At 44.5% G+C, this 17744-nt stretch overlaps 1 protein-coding gene across 1 annotated transcript; it reads right to left on the bottom strand.

Annotated features, from left to right (window-relative positions):
* Positions 1 to 6620: 6620 nt before the first annotated feature.
* Positions 6621 to 17083, bottom strand: MCM3 (minichromosome maintenance complex component 3). The gene is made up of 17 exons (XM_044302942.1): positions 16869 to 17083; positions 15804 to 15916; positions 15517 to 15725; positions 13911 to 14041; positions 13211 to 13449; positions 13018 to 13126; positions 12787 to 12940; positions 12515 to 12646; positions 12216 to 12424; positions 11817 to 11991; positions 11023 to 11149; positions 10797 to 10947; positions 10312 to 10452; positions 9521 to 9624; positions 9252 to 9319; positions 8399 to 8468; positions 6621 to 8089 (listed from the first exon to the last, which is right to left on the bottom strand). The coding sequence occupies exons 1-17, from the start codon at positions 16950 to 16952 to the stop codon at positions 7891 to 7893; spliced, it is 2415 nt and encodes an 804-aa protein (XP_044158877.1). The 5' UTR covers positions 16953 to 17083; the 3' UTR covers positions 6621 to 7890.
* Positions 17084 to 17744: the final 661 nt, after the last annotated feature.

Below are 17744 nucleotides of genomic sequence, written 5' to 3' on the forward strand. Positions count from 1 at the left end.
CTTTTGGAGTCACCCATATCATTAAATGAGTTACAGGCAGCTATTAAAAACTCCCAAACTGGGAAGGCTCCTGGTCCGGACGGACTCACGCTTTCCTACTATAAGCAGTTTAAGGACATTTTGCCTGATCATTTTATAGCTGCCTTTAGCTCGTTGGATAGGGCCCGCACTCTTCCAAATGACACTCTTAGAGCTCACATCACAGTAGTACCCAAGGAAGGGAAAGATCCCTCCCATTGCCAAAATTACCGTCCCATTTCCCTGATCAATGTAGATCTGAAGTTATTTTCTAAAATTCTTGCCACTCGCCTTCTACCACATTTCCAAAAATAATTCATCTAGACCAAACAGGTTTCTTGCCCCTTAGGGAAGCCCGTGATAGCACTACAAGAGCAATTAACATGATCTATCAAGCCGTCACTTCTAAGACCCCAACTTTATTCCTATCTACCGATGCCGAAAAGGCGTTCGATAGGGTGAATTGGGAATTTATGTTTGAAACTCTACGTTGCGTGGGTATGGGGGATAAAATGTTGGCTCGTATTACTAATCTTTACTCCAACCCCACGGCAGTGGTTAAGGTGAATGGCCAGTTTTCCATGCCCCTGTCTATTCGCAATGGAACAAGACAGGGCTGTCCCCTTTCCCCTTTAATTTTCGTGATTTGTCTAGAGCCGCTTCTGTGTCATATACGGGGGAACCCCGATATTTCAGGGCTACGGATTCGTGAGACATCGCACAAGGTTGCAGCTTACGCTGATGATCTTCTGTTCTTTCTCACCAATCCCAGGGTTACGCTCCCGAACCTCTTGCAGGAACTAAAGACATATGCTCACCTTTCGAACTTTAAAATTAATTATCAAAAATCGGAAGCTTTAAACATAACTCTTCCCGCTTCTACGGTCCAATCTATTTCGGAGAACTTTCCCTTTAAATGGGCTCGGTCGTCTCTAAAATATCTAGGGATCTTGCTCACCCCCACACTCTCGGAATTATATCAGGTCAACTACCCGCCTCTTCTCCGGAATATAAAATCAGACCTAGACAGGTGGAATATTGGAACGTTCTCATGGTTTGGAAGGATATCCATTTTTAAAATGAATGTCCTGCCAAAAATTCTATTTTTCTTCCAAGCCTTACCGATACACATCCCCAGACTCTTCTTCCATACTCTTCTGAAAATGCTGACACATTTCATATGGGCAGGTAAACCATCCAGGATAGCAAGGTCAATACTCTTCCGTCCCAAGCTTGAGGGTGGTCTTGGGCTCCCGGACTTCCTCTCATATCATAGGGCTTCACACCTTCTTAGGGTAGTAGATTGGTGTCGTCACCAAGCCTACAAACAATGGGTCTCAGTTGAGCAATCCTTTCTGATTGCTCCATTGTCAGCCATCCCTTGGTTGTCCACCCAGACCCCATTGGAAGCACGCCTGCACCCGACTATAGGCCCCTCCTTGAAAGCCTTTGCCAGTATTCAAAGTCACCCGGGTATCTCTCCATCCCCTTCTCCTATGTTCCCTATCCTGGGCAACCCTCAATTCCCTCCAGGATTAGAGCGCGGTCCCTTTAAGGAACTAATAAGATGTAACAAATTTAGGGCCCATCATCTGACTGCCTCAAACCAATGGCTTACCCCTCAACAGATTTCAGAGATATCAGGAACGCCTACTCTTAATCCTTGGCAATCTAGACAACTTACACACTTTATGTCTACACTCCCTCCTGCGTCTGCGTACGCTCGTGATAAGACGGACTTTGAGTTCATCTGTGAGCAGTCTGGAGTAACTAGACGTACCCTCTCCCGCGCATATGGCTTACTAATATCTCCCCCAGACCAACCTCCTCCCAATTTTGTCTCACAATGGGAAGCTGACTTGGATATCACGCTCTCTTCGGACCAACGGCTGAGACTTTTCACATGCATCCACAAAACTTCTATGGCCAGTAATATTCAGGAATCGGGTTTCAAGCTCATGTCACGCTGGTATAGAGTCCCTACTAGACTTAACTCCATATTCCCATCTACCTCTCCCCTCTGCTGGCGCTGCGGCTCTGAGAGGGGTACGTTGCTACATATCTTCTGGTCTTGTCCCCTTCTATCGACATTTTGGAACTCAGTGTGGGAAATTACTTCTAAATTCACTACATATACCCTCCCTAAGTCACCTGCTTTCTTCCTGCTCCATCAGTGCGAGATTCCTTTGTCATCCTACAACAAGTCTGTGGTAAGACACTTGGTAAACGCGGCCAGAGCCTGCATCCCCAGTCTGTGGAGGCAATCATCTGCTCCCTCCCTATCAATGTGGGTTAATAGAGTTCAGGAGGTTATGAGAATGGAGGACCTCACTTCATCATTGAGACATACTGAAAAAAAGTTCACCAAGACCTGGAGTCGTTGGTTGGACTTCTTTGAATCTGCGGAAGGAAAAACAATCCTAGCATCTGAGTGAGAGTGCAGGTTCGGGAATGCTGTCTCCTTTCCCTTTTCCCTTCCCTTCGCCCTTCCTCTTTCCTTCCTTGTCCCCCCCTTTCCGCGTCTATTCAGTGATTTTAGATTCCATTTGCTCTCTACTGTTCCACATGATTATGTGGTATTTCCGAGTAAGGATGTGCAATTTTTGACTTGTTATTTGTCATTTCTTGTATTCATGCTTTATTAGTATGTTGTACTCATTATTAATCCTGCTGCCCATCATGCTATGGGTTGTTAAAAATTGAAAAAAGTCTTAAATAAAGAATTTACAAAAAAAAAAAAACAAGGTCATCTTTGGTGGCAGATTTGTCATTTTGTGACCGCATAGACCAGTGATGGCGAACCTATGGCACGGGTGCCAGAGGCGGCACTCAGGGCACCCGCACCCTGGAATAAGTCCAAGATGTAACACTATGCCTTAGACTTTTTCTGCCATTCATCAGCGCAGGGCATGCTATGAATGGCACAGACTGCTCACTGAATGTAGGCAGGCTATTATAGATAAATGATAAAGTACATGGAAGATATACTATATTAGTATTCAGGGTAAATGCCCATGTTGGCACTTTGCGATAAATAAGTGGGTTTTGGGTTGTAGTTTGGGCACTCTGCCTCTAAAAGGTTCACTAGCATACAAGCATTTTAGCTTTTGGTTAAGGTTTTTCTACTTTCCCATTTACTCTGGCGCAGCCTGCTGGTGACTGTCAGCATTGCATTGACAGTAGTATTCTCCACTGCAGAAACAGCACAGGTTATTACAGAAGTGATCAAAAAATCGCCTGTTAAAGTCCCCTTGTGGGACAAGTAAATTTATAAAATTAGTTTTGCCAATTCTTAAAAAAATTCCAAGTTAAAAATACATTTTAAATTGAAAATAAAGTTTTCAATGGAAAAAAAATTGTTGTGCTGCAAAAAAAAAATCAAACCCTCGAACCGAAAGAAAAATAAAGTTATGGCTCTTGGGATGTAGTGATGCAATTTTTTTGTGCAAAAGTGATGTAATCAGACTGAACCAGAGAATAGTTATTTTATGCCCAAAAAACCCCCAGCTAAATTGATAACTCAGAGGCAGTACTGCTGTTTTTTCCCCCACCCCCCTTCCACAGAAAGTTAATAAAAGTTACAGTAAGTTATGTATATCCTAAAATGGCAGCATTGAAAACTACCAAAGAAAACCCACATACAACTTAATCAATGGAAAAATAAAGGCTCTTGGAAGGGATATAGATAGATAGATAGATAGATATATATCTATATATACACACACACACACACACACTAGCAGAAGGACCCGGCTTCGCTCAGGTATATTTCATTTAATATTTGTGTGTCGTTAAAAGATAGACAGCACCCCGCACCCTTAACAGTGACCTCCACACTGTACCACATAAAAGGTTAGTATATAAAATGAGAATGCTCAGACTGGGAGAAAATGTATCTATGTGGTTAAGTAACTGGCTGAGGGATAGAAAACAGAGGGTGGTTAGGCTACTTTCACACTAGCGTTCGATCGGATCCGATCATAATAATGCAGACGGAGGCTCCGTTCAGAACGGATCCGTTTGCATTATATATTTTTTTTTTTTAAACTCGTTTTATTGAAAAAGAGTAACAAGGCACTTACACGGTACAGACAAACGCACACAGAATATGTTGCATGCAGCATACAGTGACAGGTACATCAATTATATCTGGCATAGGTACATCAGAGCACATCATTCCGTACTAAACTTGTCATATAGGACCTGCATACATTCCTGATAAATAGTACATTCCATGAGGCTCAGGAGAAACGCATATCATTCCCAGCGCAACATCTCAAGAATCCACAGACACTGCAGAACCAGGCGAGGTAGTCAGGTTAGAATCACAACACAGACCCCACACTTTTTGAAATTTCTCAGGACATTTTCTGTTCACATAAAGTACTTTTTCATACGGTATAATCTGGTTGACAAGTTTCTTCCATATGCCTACTGTAGGGTATTCCTCCGCCATCCACTCAATGGCAATCACTTTGCGGGCCATAAAAAGGGATTCGCTCAGAAGTATTTTATTATAGTGAGTCCACCCATCAGTATCCAAAATACCCAGCAGGCAAACCTTGGGACACAGAGGTATAGGGCCCATTCCTAGGGATGATAAGATTGCAAGCACATCACGCCAATATGATCTGATGTGTCCGCACTCCCACATCATATGCCAGAAGTCGGCATTGCTATGAGCACACCTAAGGCAATCCGGCTGGGACATCCTCCCCATCTTATGCAGCCTGGTAGGAGTCAGGTAACTGCGGTGCAGCATAAACAATTGGATGAGCCTATTGTTAACCGAGGGTGACACACGAATCACAGCCTCCAGTGCATCCACCCATTCTTCTGCAGTGAGGTGGGTCTGCATTATATTTGCAAAAAAAAAAAGCTAAGTGTGACATTAGCCTGAGCGAATACGTCCAGACTTTTACATTGAAAGTCAATGGGGGACGCATCCGCTTGAAGATTGAGCCATATTGTGGCATCTTCAAACGGATCCGTCCCCATTGACTTACATTGTAAGTCTGGACGGATCCGCACGCCTCCGCACGGCCAGGCGGACACCCGAATGCTGCAAGCAGCGTTCAGGTGTCCGCCTGCTGAGCGGAGCGGAGGCTGAACGCCGCCAGACTGATGCAGTCTGAGCGGATCCGCATCCATTCAGAATGCATTGGGGCTGGACGGAAGCGTTCGGGTCCGCTCGTGAGCCCCTTCAAACGGAGCTCACGAGCGGACAGCCGAACGCTAGTGTGAAACTAGCCTTAACGGTACACACTCAGATTGGGTCACTGTCACTAGTGGAGTACCTCAGGGGTCAGTATTGGGCCCTATTCTCTTAAATATATTTATTAATGATCTTGTAGAAGGCTTGCACAGTAAAATATAAATTTTCGCAGATGAAAAGTAATAAGTAATTGACACTGAAGAGGACAGTACACCACTACAGAGGGATCTGGATAGATTGGAGGCTTGGGCAGACAAGTGGCAGATGAGGTTTAACACTGACAAATGTAAGGTTATGCACATGGGAAGGAATAATGCAAGTCACCCGTACATACTATATGGTAAAACACTCGGTAACACTGACATGGAAAAGGATCTAGGAATTTTAATAAACCGCAAACTAAGCTGCAAAAACCAGTGTCGGGAAGCTGCTGCCAAGGCCAATAAGATAATGGGTTGCATCAGAAGGGGCATAGATGCCCGTGATGAGAACATAGTCCTACCACACATGGAGTACTGTGTACAGTTCTGGGCTCCAGTAAACAAGGCAGACATAGCAGAGCTGGAGAAGGTCCAGAGGAGGGCAACTAAAGTAATAACTGGAATGGGGCAACTACAGTACCCTGAAAGATCACAATTAGGGTTACTCACTTTAGAAAAAAGACGACTGAGGGGAGATCTAATTACTATGTATAACTATATCAGGGGTCAGTACAGAGATCTCGCCCATCAGCTATTTATCCCCAGGACGGTGACTGTGACGAGGGGACATCCTCTGCGTCTGGAGGAAAGAAGGTTTGTACACAAACATAGAAGAGGATTCTTTACGGTAAGAGCAGTGAGACTATGGAGCTCTCTGCCTGAGGAGGTGGTGATGGAGAGTACAATAAAGGAATTCAGGAGGGGCCTGGATGTATTTCTGGAGTGTAATAATATTACAGGCTATAGCTACTAGAGAGGGGTCGCTGATCCAGGGAGTTATTCTGATTGCCTGATTGGAGCCGGGAAGGAATTTTTTATTCCTCTAAAGTGGGGAAAATTGGCTTCTACCTCACAGGGTTTTTTTTTTGCCTTCCTCTGGATCAACTTGCAGGATGACAGGCCGAACTGGATGGACAAATGTCTTTTTTGGCCTTATGTATTGTGTTACTATGTTACATTACACGATGAGACTCCAGTATGTCTGCAGTGAGAAGGGTAGTAGTAATCACATTGTGAATGACAACTAGGGGGGGCTACATAGGTGACCGGATGTCCAAAAAGGGAGTTCCATGAGAGAAAACACTCGACATAAGGACATCAGTACTGCACGGTTTTCAGATTTGGGTGGTGTAGCTCTTTAACACAAAATAAGCACAAACATCCTAAACTTCTGCCTTTATTTGGCAAAATTACAAATTATCAATGTGCAAGAATAAAACGGCAGAAGATTAAAAAAAAACTTTACAACTGGTAGGTAAAATGTATATATACACACACAAGTAAAAGTGTCACAACAGCAACGGGATAAAAACAGTATTAAAATGTACAGGACTCTTCCAAATCTCACACAAAAAACTTAAAAAAATAAGTTTTAACCTAGCATGAGAAAACTTTACAGAACATTTCCAATTGAAAATCCTGTAAATAAAAACTTGAGTGGCAGAAAATGCCAGGGGGTTGTCACCCAGACGTTTCTAAGGGCTCATGCACACAAATGTATTTCTTCTGTTTCTGTTCCTTTTTTTAAAGGCCCGTATACGGAACCATTCATTTCAAATGGCACTTGAACAAAAACAGAAATTACTCAGTGCATTCCGGGTCCGCATGTCAAAAAAAAGAAAAAAGAAAAACCCTGATGCAAAACTGATGTCATCTTTTTTTGGCATACCGCAAAATACATATGGTTGTGTGCATGAGCCCTAAAAAAATATAAACTAAAATAGAGAAAAACTGGTGCAAATCTCCACAGGAGGACAGATTCTACACCCTAGATTTAAAGGGACGCTCCAGGAAAAACTGATACCATCTTATGTTAAGTGATGGCACTGAGGGGGTGAAGCATGACTTAAATTCAAAAGAAAAAAAATTCATGTCCCTCCCCATTAGACTTTGCACTAGACACACGGGGTAATTTACAAAGACTGACATTGGCGAAGAAAGCTCAGGATTTATCAAATTAGGCGCACCTCCGGAAGTCCAAGCACCTGGAGTAAAAACAACTACTCTTAGCAGGGCTTGACGACCCTGCCCCCACCACACCCCATCACTCCCAAGTGGCAACGATGGCATTAAACACCTGTGCAACAAATTTATCAAGTCGCACAATCGGGGTCTTGCAACTTTTTGCGCCAAAACTCAGCCTTAGCGCTCTTCGTAAATGACTCCTTAAACTCAGGTATGGCCAACCTGCAGCCCTCCAGCTGTTGCAAAACTACAACTCCCAGCATGCCAGGAAAGCCTACAGCAGGCAGTGATGGGAGTTGTAGTTTTACAACAACTGAAGGGCCGCAGGTTGAGCATCCCTGCCTAAACTACACGTAACGTGTAATGCAGTATAGACACTTGTAACAATGTAGAACCTGCTCTACATTAAAGCGTTTCCCACACAAGGGACGCAGAACACGGGTGGCCATCTAACACCCTGCGGCCACTCATTCTGCTTTTAACATTAGTCCATTAGATTAAGAACACAATGTTTTCAGAAACCATGATATGGTTTGCTTCCTCCATAAGCTCCAGCGCAGCCTTCACCTCCCCATCTGAGAAGGGATTCTCGTTATTCTTGTTAATGGAGGTCATGAGGCTCGGCATGGCGATGGACTGGGCGTGGGCAGTTTTGAAGGCGTCGAGGAGGGCGGCCTTGAAATCCTTCAGCCTGGAAAATTAAATGGGGCAGAATATTAGTGGCCACAAAAGCAGCAGAAGAGAATTTCTAGTCTTAGCTTCAATAGATTCTCATAAAGGGACATGCACATGGCAGACATCTATGCATGTGTACGTGTAACAGGCATCCTACATGGACAGCCCTGGGGTCCTTGAGTGGAGATTGGGCTGTGCACCCATACAAGTTCTATATTAGTATATATTGCACCATTATTTGCTTCGATTGTGGCAGAGAACAGGTTAAACAGGGCTCCGAAGTTTCTCTGATACAGGATTAGCGATACTGTGGTGGAAGACTCACCTCTCCCCCGACAATCCGGTCTCCTCAGAGGATTCAGCCTTTTGGCTTGGTTGTGGCTTTGGTGAATGAACTGTAATTGGGAGACAAAGTGAGAAGTGAGGCTGGATATCTTACGCCATGTCACAACTGCATTACAGAGAAAGTGGGAAATCCTAAACAGCTGCATATACTTCATGTATACCTTATTGACTGCACCCGGAGCTGCAATCCCAGTTCTCCCTGGCACATGGAAGGCATAGGCACTGGCACTATGGTGGACACCCCAGTAGCTTAATAAGATCCTATACTGCACAAGGGCAGAGCATCATGGGAGATATTCATGTCAAACTCTCCCACGATACACTTAAAGGGGTATTCTAGTTGGTTATAGTTATGCCCTTAATCACAGGATCGGGGATAACCATCAGATCGGCTGGGGTTTTCTACCACTGGGACCCATGACCATGAGAACGGGGGCCTCGTATCCTGTAGCTCCCCTGCAGCGCGTGGCTCGTCCATTCATTTCTAAGGGAATTCTGTACTCTGCCATCTGCAGAACTCCCTTACAAATGAGTGGAGCGGCGGCAATGGTCATTTCAGGGGGGCTACAGGGCACAGGCCGCCCTGTTCTCATGATCAGTGAGGGTCCCAGCTGTAAGAAAACCCCCACCGATCGAATATTTATCCCCTAATCCTGTAAATAAGGGATAACTAACAATCCTGAATACCCCCTTTAAGCTGAAGTTCTACAGACACTGAACCGTCATGACAGACTGCAGAGTACAACTTTAGCGCAACTCCTCTACAAGTCTATTCAATGACAGCAAACAGGCTTATAACACATTTAAAGAGGCGTCAAAAAGCAGAGACTTACCATCAGGAGTCTCTTCTGCATCACTGAAGTCATAGGGGTCATGCGACTCTCCTTCCGTCCCTGTTTTCCTACAGGGAGAACACCTTTTAGTAACCAGTCACATTAATCTGCCTCAAGTTTTAGTAATGAAATCCAACATGGAGGAAGAGGAACCAGTATTTAATGGTAATGCAAGATATCTATACACTGGTATCACAAAATGGAGGCCAAGGCATCCGCCACTATCTCCCACCCAGAACACAGACATGTTATAACATACGAGCCCCTACCTCTTCTTCCTGGTTTTCCTGTCCGTAGACGCTGGCTGCTGCTCTTCTTCCTCTGCATCAGAGTCCTCGTCCCTCTTCCTTCGTTTCTTCTCTTTCTCCAGCACCTTAAAAGCCAAAATGTATTTCCTGGTGTTTAAGACAATTTGCACTTCCAAAGTCTGAAACTTACAAAATTTGACCAAAAAGTCACCATCTGTATCTGTGTAATGTGACACACGGTGGCTGTATGTGGGTATTGCGCATTAGACATGTGGAAGCAACAGTGACACAGGGTGGCTGTATGTGGGTACTGCGCATTAGACATGTGGATGCAACAGTGACACACGGTGGCTGTATGTGGGTACTGCGCATTAGACATGTGGATGCAAGTGACACGGTGGCTGTATGTGGGTACTGCGCATTAGACATGTGGAAGCAACAGTGACACACAGTGGCTGTATGTGGGTACTGCATATTTGAGGCATCTGCTAGTAAATGGTGGAGAGGCGCAGTACAAAAAGTAAAAGTACAAAGTCGCTGCTCTGTCAATTCCCCAAAAAGGTGGTCAGTTTTCATCTCTCCAACTCATTTATAGCAGAGATACGCTACGCACCGTACTGCCCCCTATATTTGCCTGGTACAATTTCACACCGCGACGTCACCGAACACACTGCCCTTTAACGCTCATTTTTCAAAAAGGCATTGTGAAAAAAACAGCTATTACAAATGGACCCTTTTGCCATTTGTTCCCCCCACCATTGTGTGAATGTAGCCCAATATACTAGAATGGGTTCACCACAAAACCGCCTCACCTTCTTGAAGTAAGCATACTGGGCAAGTTCCACTGCCGCCTCTGCGTCCTGCAGCTGCACAGTTTTGCTCATTCGCACTTTAGCGTGAGCGGTGGAGAGACGGATCAGGGTCTCCAAGGTACGAGCAGTCACCGGAGAGGTCTAGAAACAAGGGGGGGGGGGGGGGAAATTGGATTAGAATTATACATCCTGACAGGACACAAACAAGAATGCTCTCATTCACCAACAGCAAGCAGAGATTGTGAAATAATGAATATTAATAAAACCTTTCATTAATACATTTAACCATGTCTGTTTGCATTCACCAATAGGGGGAGCTCACTTCATACACGTTTATAACTGGACTCTAAAGCTCCCCCTAGTGGTGGTCCAGAAAAAGTATATATTTTAGCTCTGTCCCTTATACAACCCCCCTAACAAAGGCAAACACACAAGGGGTGAGCCAGGGGACATATGGGGGCAGCACTTTTTGCTCCAGAACTCACCCGGGCCACGTCGCTGCTCATCTGGTCCTGGTTCCTCAGACGAGAATACTCCTCTGCAATGTAATTTGCAGCTTCGGAGGTGAGCACTGGCTTGAATATCTTAGCCACGTGGATGTACTTGCGCATGAACTCCACGCTAACAATCTTCTCCCTGCGCGATATCAACACTATTAGCTCCATGCAATCACTAGGGGGCAGGGTTGTCCTGCGCCTTCACACGACTTACCGCTTTTTCTTCACGCCATGCAGGAGACTGTCGTGCTTCTCGTAAACCTGCAATTCCTGCTGCTCCTCGTGGCTGACGTTGGGGTCATTGGTGGAGAGGATGTCCACAGAACTGCCCAGGGGCATGGCTAGAAAAACCACAAAATGGTTTCAATTCCCCACAGATGAAGATTTCCGCTTGATGTCAGTGACTGGAACATTCTGCCAAGTCGACAGCTGTAGTAGTTATACTGCCAAAGACTGCAGAAGATAGACTAAGGGGTCTTCCGGCTCCAAGTAAACACATTGCGGTGTTACAGACCTAGTCATCTCAGGACGCTCCAGTCACTGACAGCAGGCATAGATGCTGAAAACATTAACTGAACGAAAGAGAAAGTCACATCACGGGAGGATACAAGAAGGAAAGATTCAGCAGCTAGGTGTCCATGTTTCTAGTCACTGAAACAAGCAGAGCTATTTTTTTTTATTATCTTCATTATGAAAAATAAAACTGAAAATCAAGCATTACTGAATTTTTTTTTTAAGTTGGCTTTATAAAATTCGAGGAAGACCCCTTTAGTCAGAATCATGCACTGTGGGTACTACAACTCCCAGCATTTAATGCCAACAAGTATAAGTGTACTATCGGAACCGGTTAGCACTGCTTAGTACCATTTAGGACTACAGGCACCACTGCGGAGCACATTACAGGCAATGAGGCAGTAGCCTAACAGGAAACCACAACATGATGAATGCAGCTTTGGAAGCTGACTGGAGTAGAAGCCAACACCTTTGTGTTGGGTTAAGCATCCTCACCATCTCCATCTTGTTCCCCGGTGGCTCTGTAGCGGTGCATACGCAGAACGTGGTCAGAGATCTCCCTGTCCTGCTCTGGATCCATCTGATCCAGCATGATAAACAGGAGATCAAAACGGGAAAGCAGCGAGTCCTGAAGGCCGATGTTGTCCATGGGAGTTTTGTACTGATCATACTGTAAGCAAAAATAATTAAAATCCGGAATGAGTTAACATGAACAAACCTACAAAGGGCTCGTGGGAAAGCTGGATGATGACCAATATGGCAACACAGATTTTACAGAATAGCAATTTAGCGCTCTGGGAACAATAGGTGATAAACGTTTTTTTAGTGGTGCATAGACTCGCATGTACTCGCTGCAGCCTCTGCAACTCTGATAACCTGTAATCAGGGACTCACCCTTCCATAGACGGGATTGGCTGCAGCCAGCACACTGCAGCGTGCATTTAACCTGGCGTGAATGCCAGCTTTAGCAATAGTGACGCGACCCTGCTCCATGACCTCATGGATGGCCGTTCGATCCAAGTCAGACATCTTGTCGAACTCGTCGATGCAGACCACGCCCCTATCAGCCAGCACCATGGCACCGGCCTCCAATCTTCTCTCCCCTGGTTGTAGAAGACATAAGCCATCAATTAAAGACAGGCAAGTTCTAAATTACTGGACGACCCTGACATGAACTAGACATTCGTACATACCCGTCTCCTGATCAGTAGTGACTGCTGCGGTTAAACCCACTCCTGACGACCCTCTGCCGGTGGTGGCGATAGCGCGGGGGGCAGTGCACAGCACGTACCGCAGGAGCTGGGACTTCGCTACAGAAGGATCACCTAAACAAAGAAAACAAAACAAAAAGTCAGTGACCTTGAAGTACAGGGGGTGGGAGACATAAAATGTGGTCTGCACCTGGGGGTGGGCAGACCACACATTCACATTCATAGCTGCCGTCAGTTTTTTCGGATCACCGTACCTATCAGCAGCAGGTTTATGTCTCCTCGGATCCTGGTTCCGTTCTCCAGAACCTTCTCCACCCCTCCCAGCAGCATGCACAGGATGGCCTTCTTAATGTACTGGTGGCCATGAATACTGGGGGCCAGCGAGCGGGCCAGCTGCTCAAACACATCCTGTCGAGAAGCAGAAGATGGCAGGTGAAGGACCACTACTACTCCCATCAGAGGTACACACCATGGCAGTGTCGTACCTTGGAGTGCGTCCTGCTGAACTTCTTAATTTTGTTCAGGTCGTCGGCGGAGAAGACCGGGGCCACCTCCTTGCTCATTTGCACCACGTTGCAGGCGATCATTACAGTCCTACACAGACACAGTTTAGAGGAACCTTCCAAGGAGCGCTGGATGTCAGCCATAATGGTGGAGAGGGGGGGGGGGGGTCGTTACCTGAAGGAGGCTGACGTGTAGCCATTCTGCTTGGACGGTAAGCAGCGGTAGGTCCCAATAATCTGCACACGGTCCCCAGGCTTCACCTTGTCCACCAGGTCATCGTCCAGGATGATGTCCACAGAGCGTGGCAGCTGACCGGCAGGAGCCTTCTCTGGCATCTCCTGAATGCTGATGGTCTGGTGGTCCTTGTACAGGGAGAGGCCGTACTCTGTCTCCAGCGGGTTGTTCTCCTCATCCTGAGTGAGCACAATAAGTAAAAACATAAAAGCTCAAAACTAAAAGGAAAGCAAAAGTAAAAAATAAATAAAAATAACTGAACAGAAAAGCAGCCATTATTAACCCTGTCAACCAGTGATGCGTTTAAAAGTGACCACTGCAAGCAACATGGCAGGGTCTGCAAGTCAGAAGTGTTATCTTGTGTGCTGACATCTAGTGGACAATTGGAAGACTGTATGGTCACTATACCATACAATTCTATGCACTTATATAGCGCAAATATATTCCACAGCACTTTACAGACATACAATGAAAAACGATACTTCTATATACTATATGCTTCTCGACATTTGCCAGATCTGTTTGTAGTCAGTGAGTGGACACCTGATCATTTCCAATCAGGTTGCCCAATTTCTTTATTTTTGCTTAGGATGTCTGTGTTCTATGTAAACCTTACAGAACAGCAGATCATGAGTTGTACCTTGGTGGGATAAATGGCGCTGGACGGAAACGCATCCAGACTGGTCATGTCTGTGTACTTCCGCTCTATCGTCTTCTTTGTTGCTGGACAGTAATGGACACTGCGCACCACCTTAGGGCGAACCAGGGAACCTGAATAAAATGGTATAGGAGGCAGTATTATAGTAGTTATATTCTTGTACATAGGAGCTGTATTATAGTAGTTATATTCTTGTACATAGGAGCAGTATTATAGTAGTTATATTCTTGTACATAGGAGCAGTATTATAGTAGTTATATTCTTGTACATAGGAGGCAGTATTATAGTAGTTATATTCTTGTATATAGGAGCAGTATTATAGTAGTTATATTCTTGTACATAGGAGGTAGTATTATAGTAGTTATATTCTTGTACATAGGAGCAGTATTATAGTAGTTATATTCTTGTACATAGGAGGCAGTATTATAGTAGTTATATTCTTGTACATAGGAGGTAGTATTATAGTAGTTATATTCTTGTACATAGGAGGTAGTATTATAGTAGTTATATTCTTGTACATAGGAGCAGTATTATAGTAGTTATATTCTTGTACATAGGAGCAGTATTATAGTAGTCATATTCTTGTACATAGGAGCAGTATTATAGTAGTCATATTCTTGTACATAGGAGCAGTATTATAGTAATTATATTCTTGTACATAGGAGCAGTATTATAGTAGTTATATTCTTGTACATAGGGGAGCAGTATTATAGTAGTTATATTCCTGTACATAGGAGCAGTATTATAGTAGTTATATTCTTGTACATAGGAGCAGTATTATAGTAGTTATATTCTTGTATATAGGAGGCAGTATTATAGTAGTCATATTCTTGTACATAGGAGGCAGTATTATAGTAGTCATATTCTTGTACATAGGAGGCAGTATTATAGTAGTCATATTCTTGTACATAGGGGTAGTATTATAGTAGTTATTTTCTTGTACATAGGAGCAGTATTATAGTAGTCATATTCTTGTACATAGGAGCAGTATTATAGTAGTTATATTCTTGTACATAAGAGCAATATTATAGTAGTTATATTGTAGTACATAGGAGGCAGTATTATAGTAGTTATATCCTTGTACATAGGAGGCAGTATTATAGTAGTTATATCCTTGTACATAGGAGGCAGTATTATAGTAGTTATATCCTTGTACATAGGAGGCAGTATTATAGTAGTTATATCCTTGTACATAGGAGGCAGTATTATAGTAGATATAATCTTGTACATAGGAGCAGTATTATAGTAGTTATATTCTTGGACATAGGAGCAGTATTATAGTAGTTATATTCTTGTACATAGGAGCAGTATTATAGTAGTTATATTCTTGTACATAGGAGGCAGTATTATAGTAGTTATATTCTTGTACATAGGAGCAGTATTATAGTAGTCATATTCTTGTACATAGGAGGCAGTATTATAGTAGTTATATTCTTGTACATAAGAGCAATATTATAGTAGTTATATTCTTGTACATAGGAGTAGTATTATAGTAGATATATTCTTGTACATAGGAGGCAGTATTATAGTAGTTATATACATGTACACAGGTGGCAGTACATTATTGAGCTCAGATAACTATACTTACACTTAGTCACAATCCCCTCCACACACACCATAGAGCCCAGGAACCGTGACGTTAGTGTCCGGGGTGTGACATGTTTCGCGCCAAAGCTTCCTTCCAGACCAATATGGAACTCCTCGTACTGTTTGGCATAAGTGGCATCAATGGAGGCAACAAAGTCCTTCAGAGCTCGTTTGAAGGCGATGAGTCCCTCGAAGGCGTTGTTCATGAGCCTGGGTAGATACAAGACATGAGGTGAATGCGATGTGCGGGGCTTGAGGTGACCGATTTCCCCCGCGCCCCGTACTTACTGGTGCGCCCTCTTCTCGTTCTTCCTGCGGAGATCATTGACATTGACGATCAGCCGGTAATGGCTGTCACTGATCATGTCCCGCACTTTGCTCTGGTAAATGCCCTGATCTTCCTGCAGAACGGGGGAGAGAAAAAGAAATATGGGGTCATAACGGCCGACGGTCGCCTGGAGAAATTAACTCTTTCTGGATGACAAGAACCTCTGATAGACGAGGTCAAATCCCTTGTCATGTGGACATCGACCCAGTTGTCTCCAGCCTGATGTGCAACTACTACTCCCAGCATGCCCAGGCAGCTAAGAGCCACTGGTTGGAGACCACTCCTATGTCAGAACGACCATCATGCTTTGGGTCCAGTTCTAAATCTTCAGTATCTCTGCTTTGTCATTGAATAGAAACCTTGTAGAGTGTGAACACCACTACTGAAGTTCCGTCACAATCGCATCCACTCAAGACAAACATGTCAGCGGCGCAATTTGCTACAATGTGTCAGCGCAGTTAAAGGGGGTTTTCCAACAGCTTTTTACAAAATGCTCAGAGCAAGGTGGGGGGGCAGAAAAAATAATCTCAGCTTTTACACCGCCATCATGGTGCCTGCTGCTGCCAATCACATGCCTCAGCAGGTAACATGCACGAACGGCAGAGATTGGTGGTAGTAGTCATGTGGAGGATGCCCTGCAGGGGCAGGATGTTTAAAAGGTAGGGGATTATTTTCTACACCCCTGGAGACTGTCCAGACTAGAAGCAAATGTAACAAACCCTCAGCTGCAAGATCTCAATATTTTAGCTGCTGGATAGCAACTAAGAATGTTGCCATTCATTGTCAGCAAGCAGAGCTCCTGAAAAACTGAGGCATGAATACAGCTCACTTGTCATTTTCTATCAAAATTTTTGTAGCCTGTATAGTACTTGCACCCAAACTCTGAGCATGATGGGAGTCGTAGTCAGTCACGTCTCAATTTGTGTTACATACTATAACCTAACAAGGACCCAGATGAGGTCGGTGCAATTCTCGGCCGATCCCATAGAGCTAAGGCAGAGCAGACACAATAGCCCCTCACCCACCTCATCGTCCAGGAAGTCGAGGTATTCACGCTGAGCGTCCCGCAACTCCTGGTCGTCGACCTCCACAGTCCCTGGAGCCGCCATTCCTCTCGGTTTTTTTATTTAGTGCAGGGAGTACAGACAAGCAGGTGAGGAATCAGCCCGGGTCTCACGTTATGGCCGCTGACCGACTGGCGCGAAAATCCAGCGAGGCTCTAGTTTTCCCGCGAAACGCTCGCCAGTCCCTCACTTGTGATAGGATAAACAAATTGGCGCGAACTACCCGAAAGCCAATCAGGAAGCGAAGGGGGCGGAGCCATGAGAAGCATTCAAAGACTAGAGGGTAATGGCGCGCTGTGCGCAAAGACGGAAATGACGTACAAAGGCGGATATTCCCTCTGGAAAATGGTGGCGCCATGTTTGATGTGGGAAGAAAGGGCATATTTGTCATATATATGTATATATATACTTATTCAGGAGAATGAGGAGTGACAGAACATTATTTTTATGCAGTAGCAGTTGTTAATGTGAAACATAGCAAAAAAAAGGTTTGTGTTTACATTTTTTAATTTATCACAGTGGCTCAGACTGGATGATAAATGTGGCTTAGGGATAGCCAACATGTTTGCCAACAGTCCTGAATTAACAGGGACTGTCCCTATTTTTCAGAGACAGTCCCTGCAATTTTTGGATATACCCCCTCCCATCTTTTGAAAATCAAAAAGAGGAACACTATGAGCTGCACACTATGCGCACCATGGCACGCTTTTCCATACTACACCACGTCTCTAACTCCGCCCAAATCATAACCATACACACCAAGTCCCCTTTATGTCCCCACATAGTAATTATTCCCCATTTGTGCCCCCTCCACAGTAGTTATGCCCAGATGTGCCC

This window comes from Bufo gargarizans, chromosome 8 (assembly GCF_014858855.1).
Source record: "Bufo gargarizans isolate SCDJY-AF-19 chromosome 8, ASM1485885v1, whole genome shotgun sequence".
NCBI classification, from domain to species: domain Eukaryota; kingdom Metazoa; phylum Chordata; class Amphibia; order Anura; family Bufonidae; genus Bufo; species Bufo gargarizans.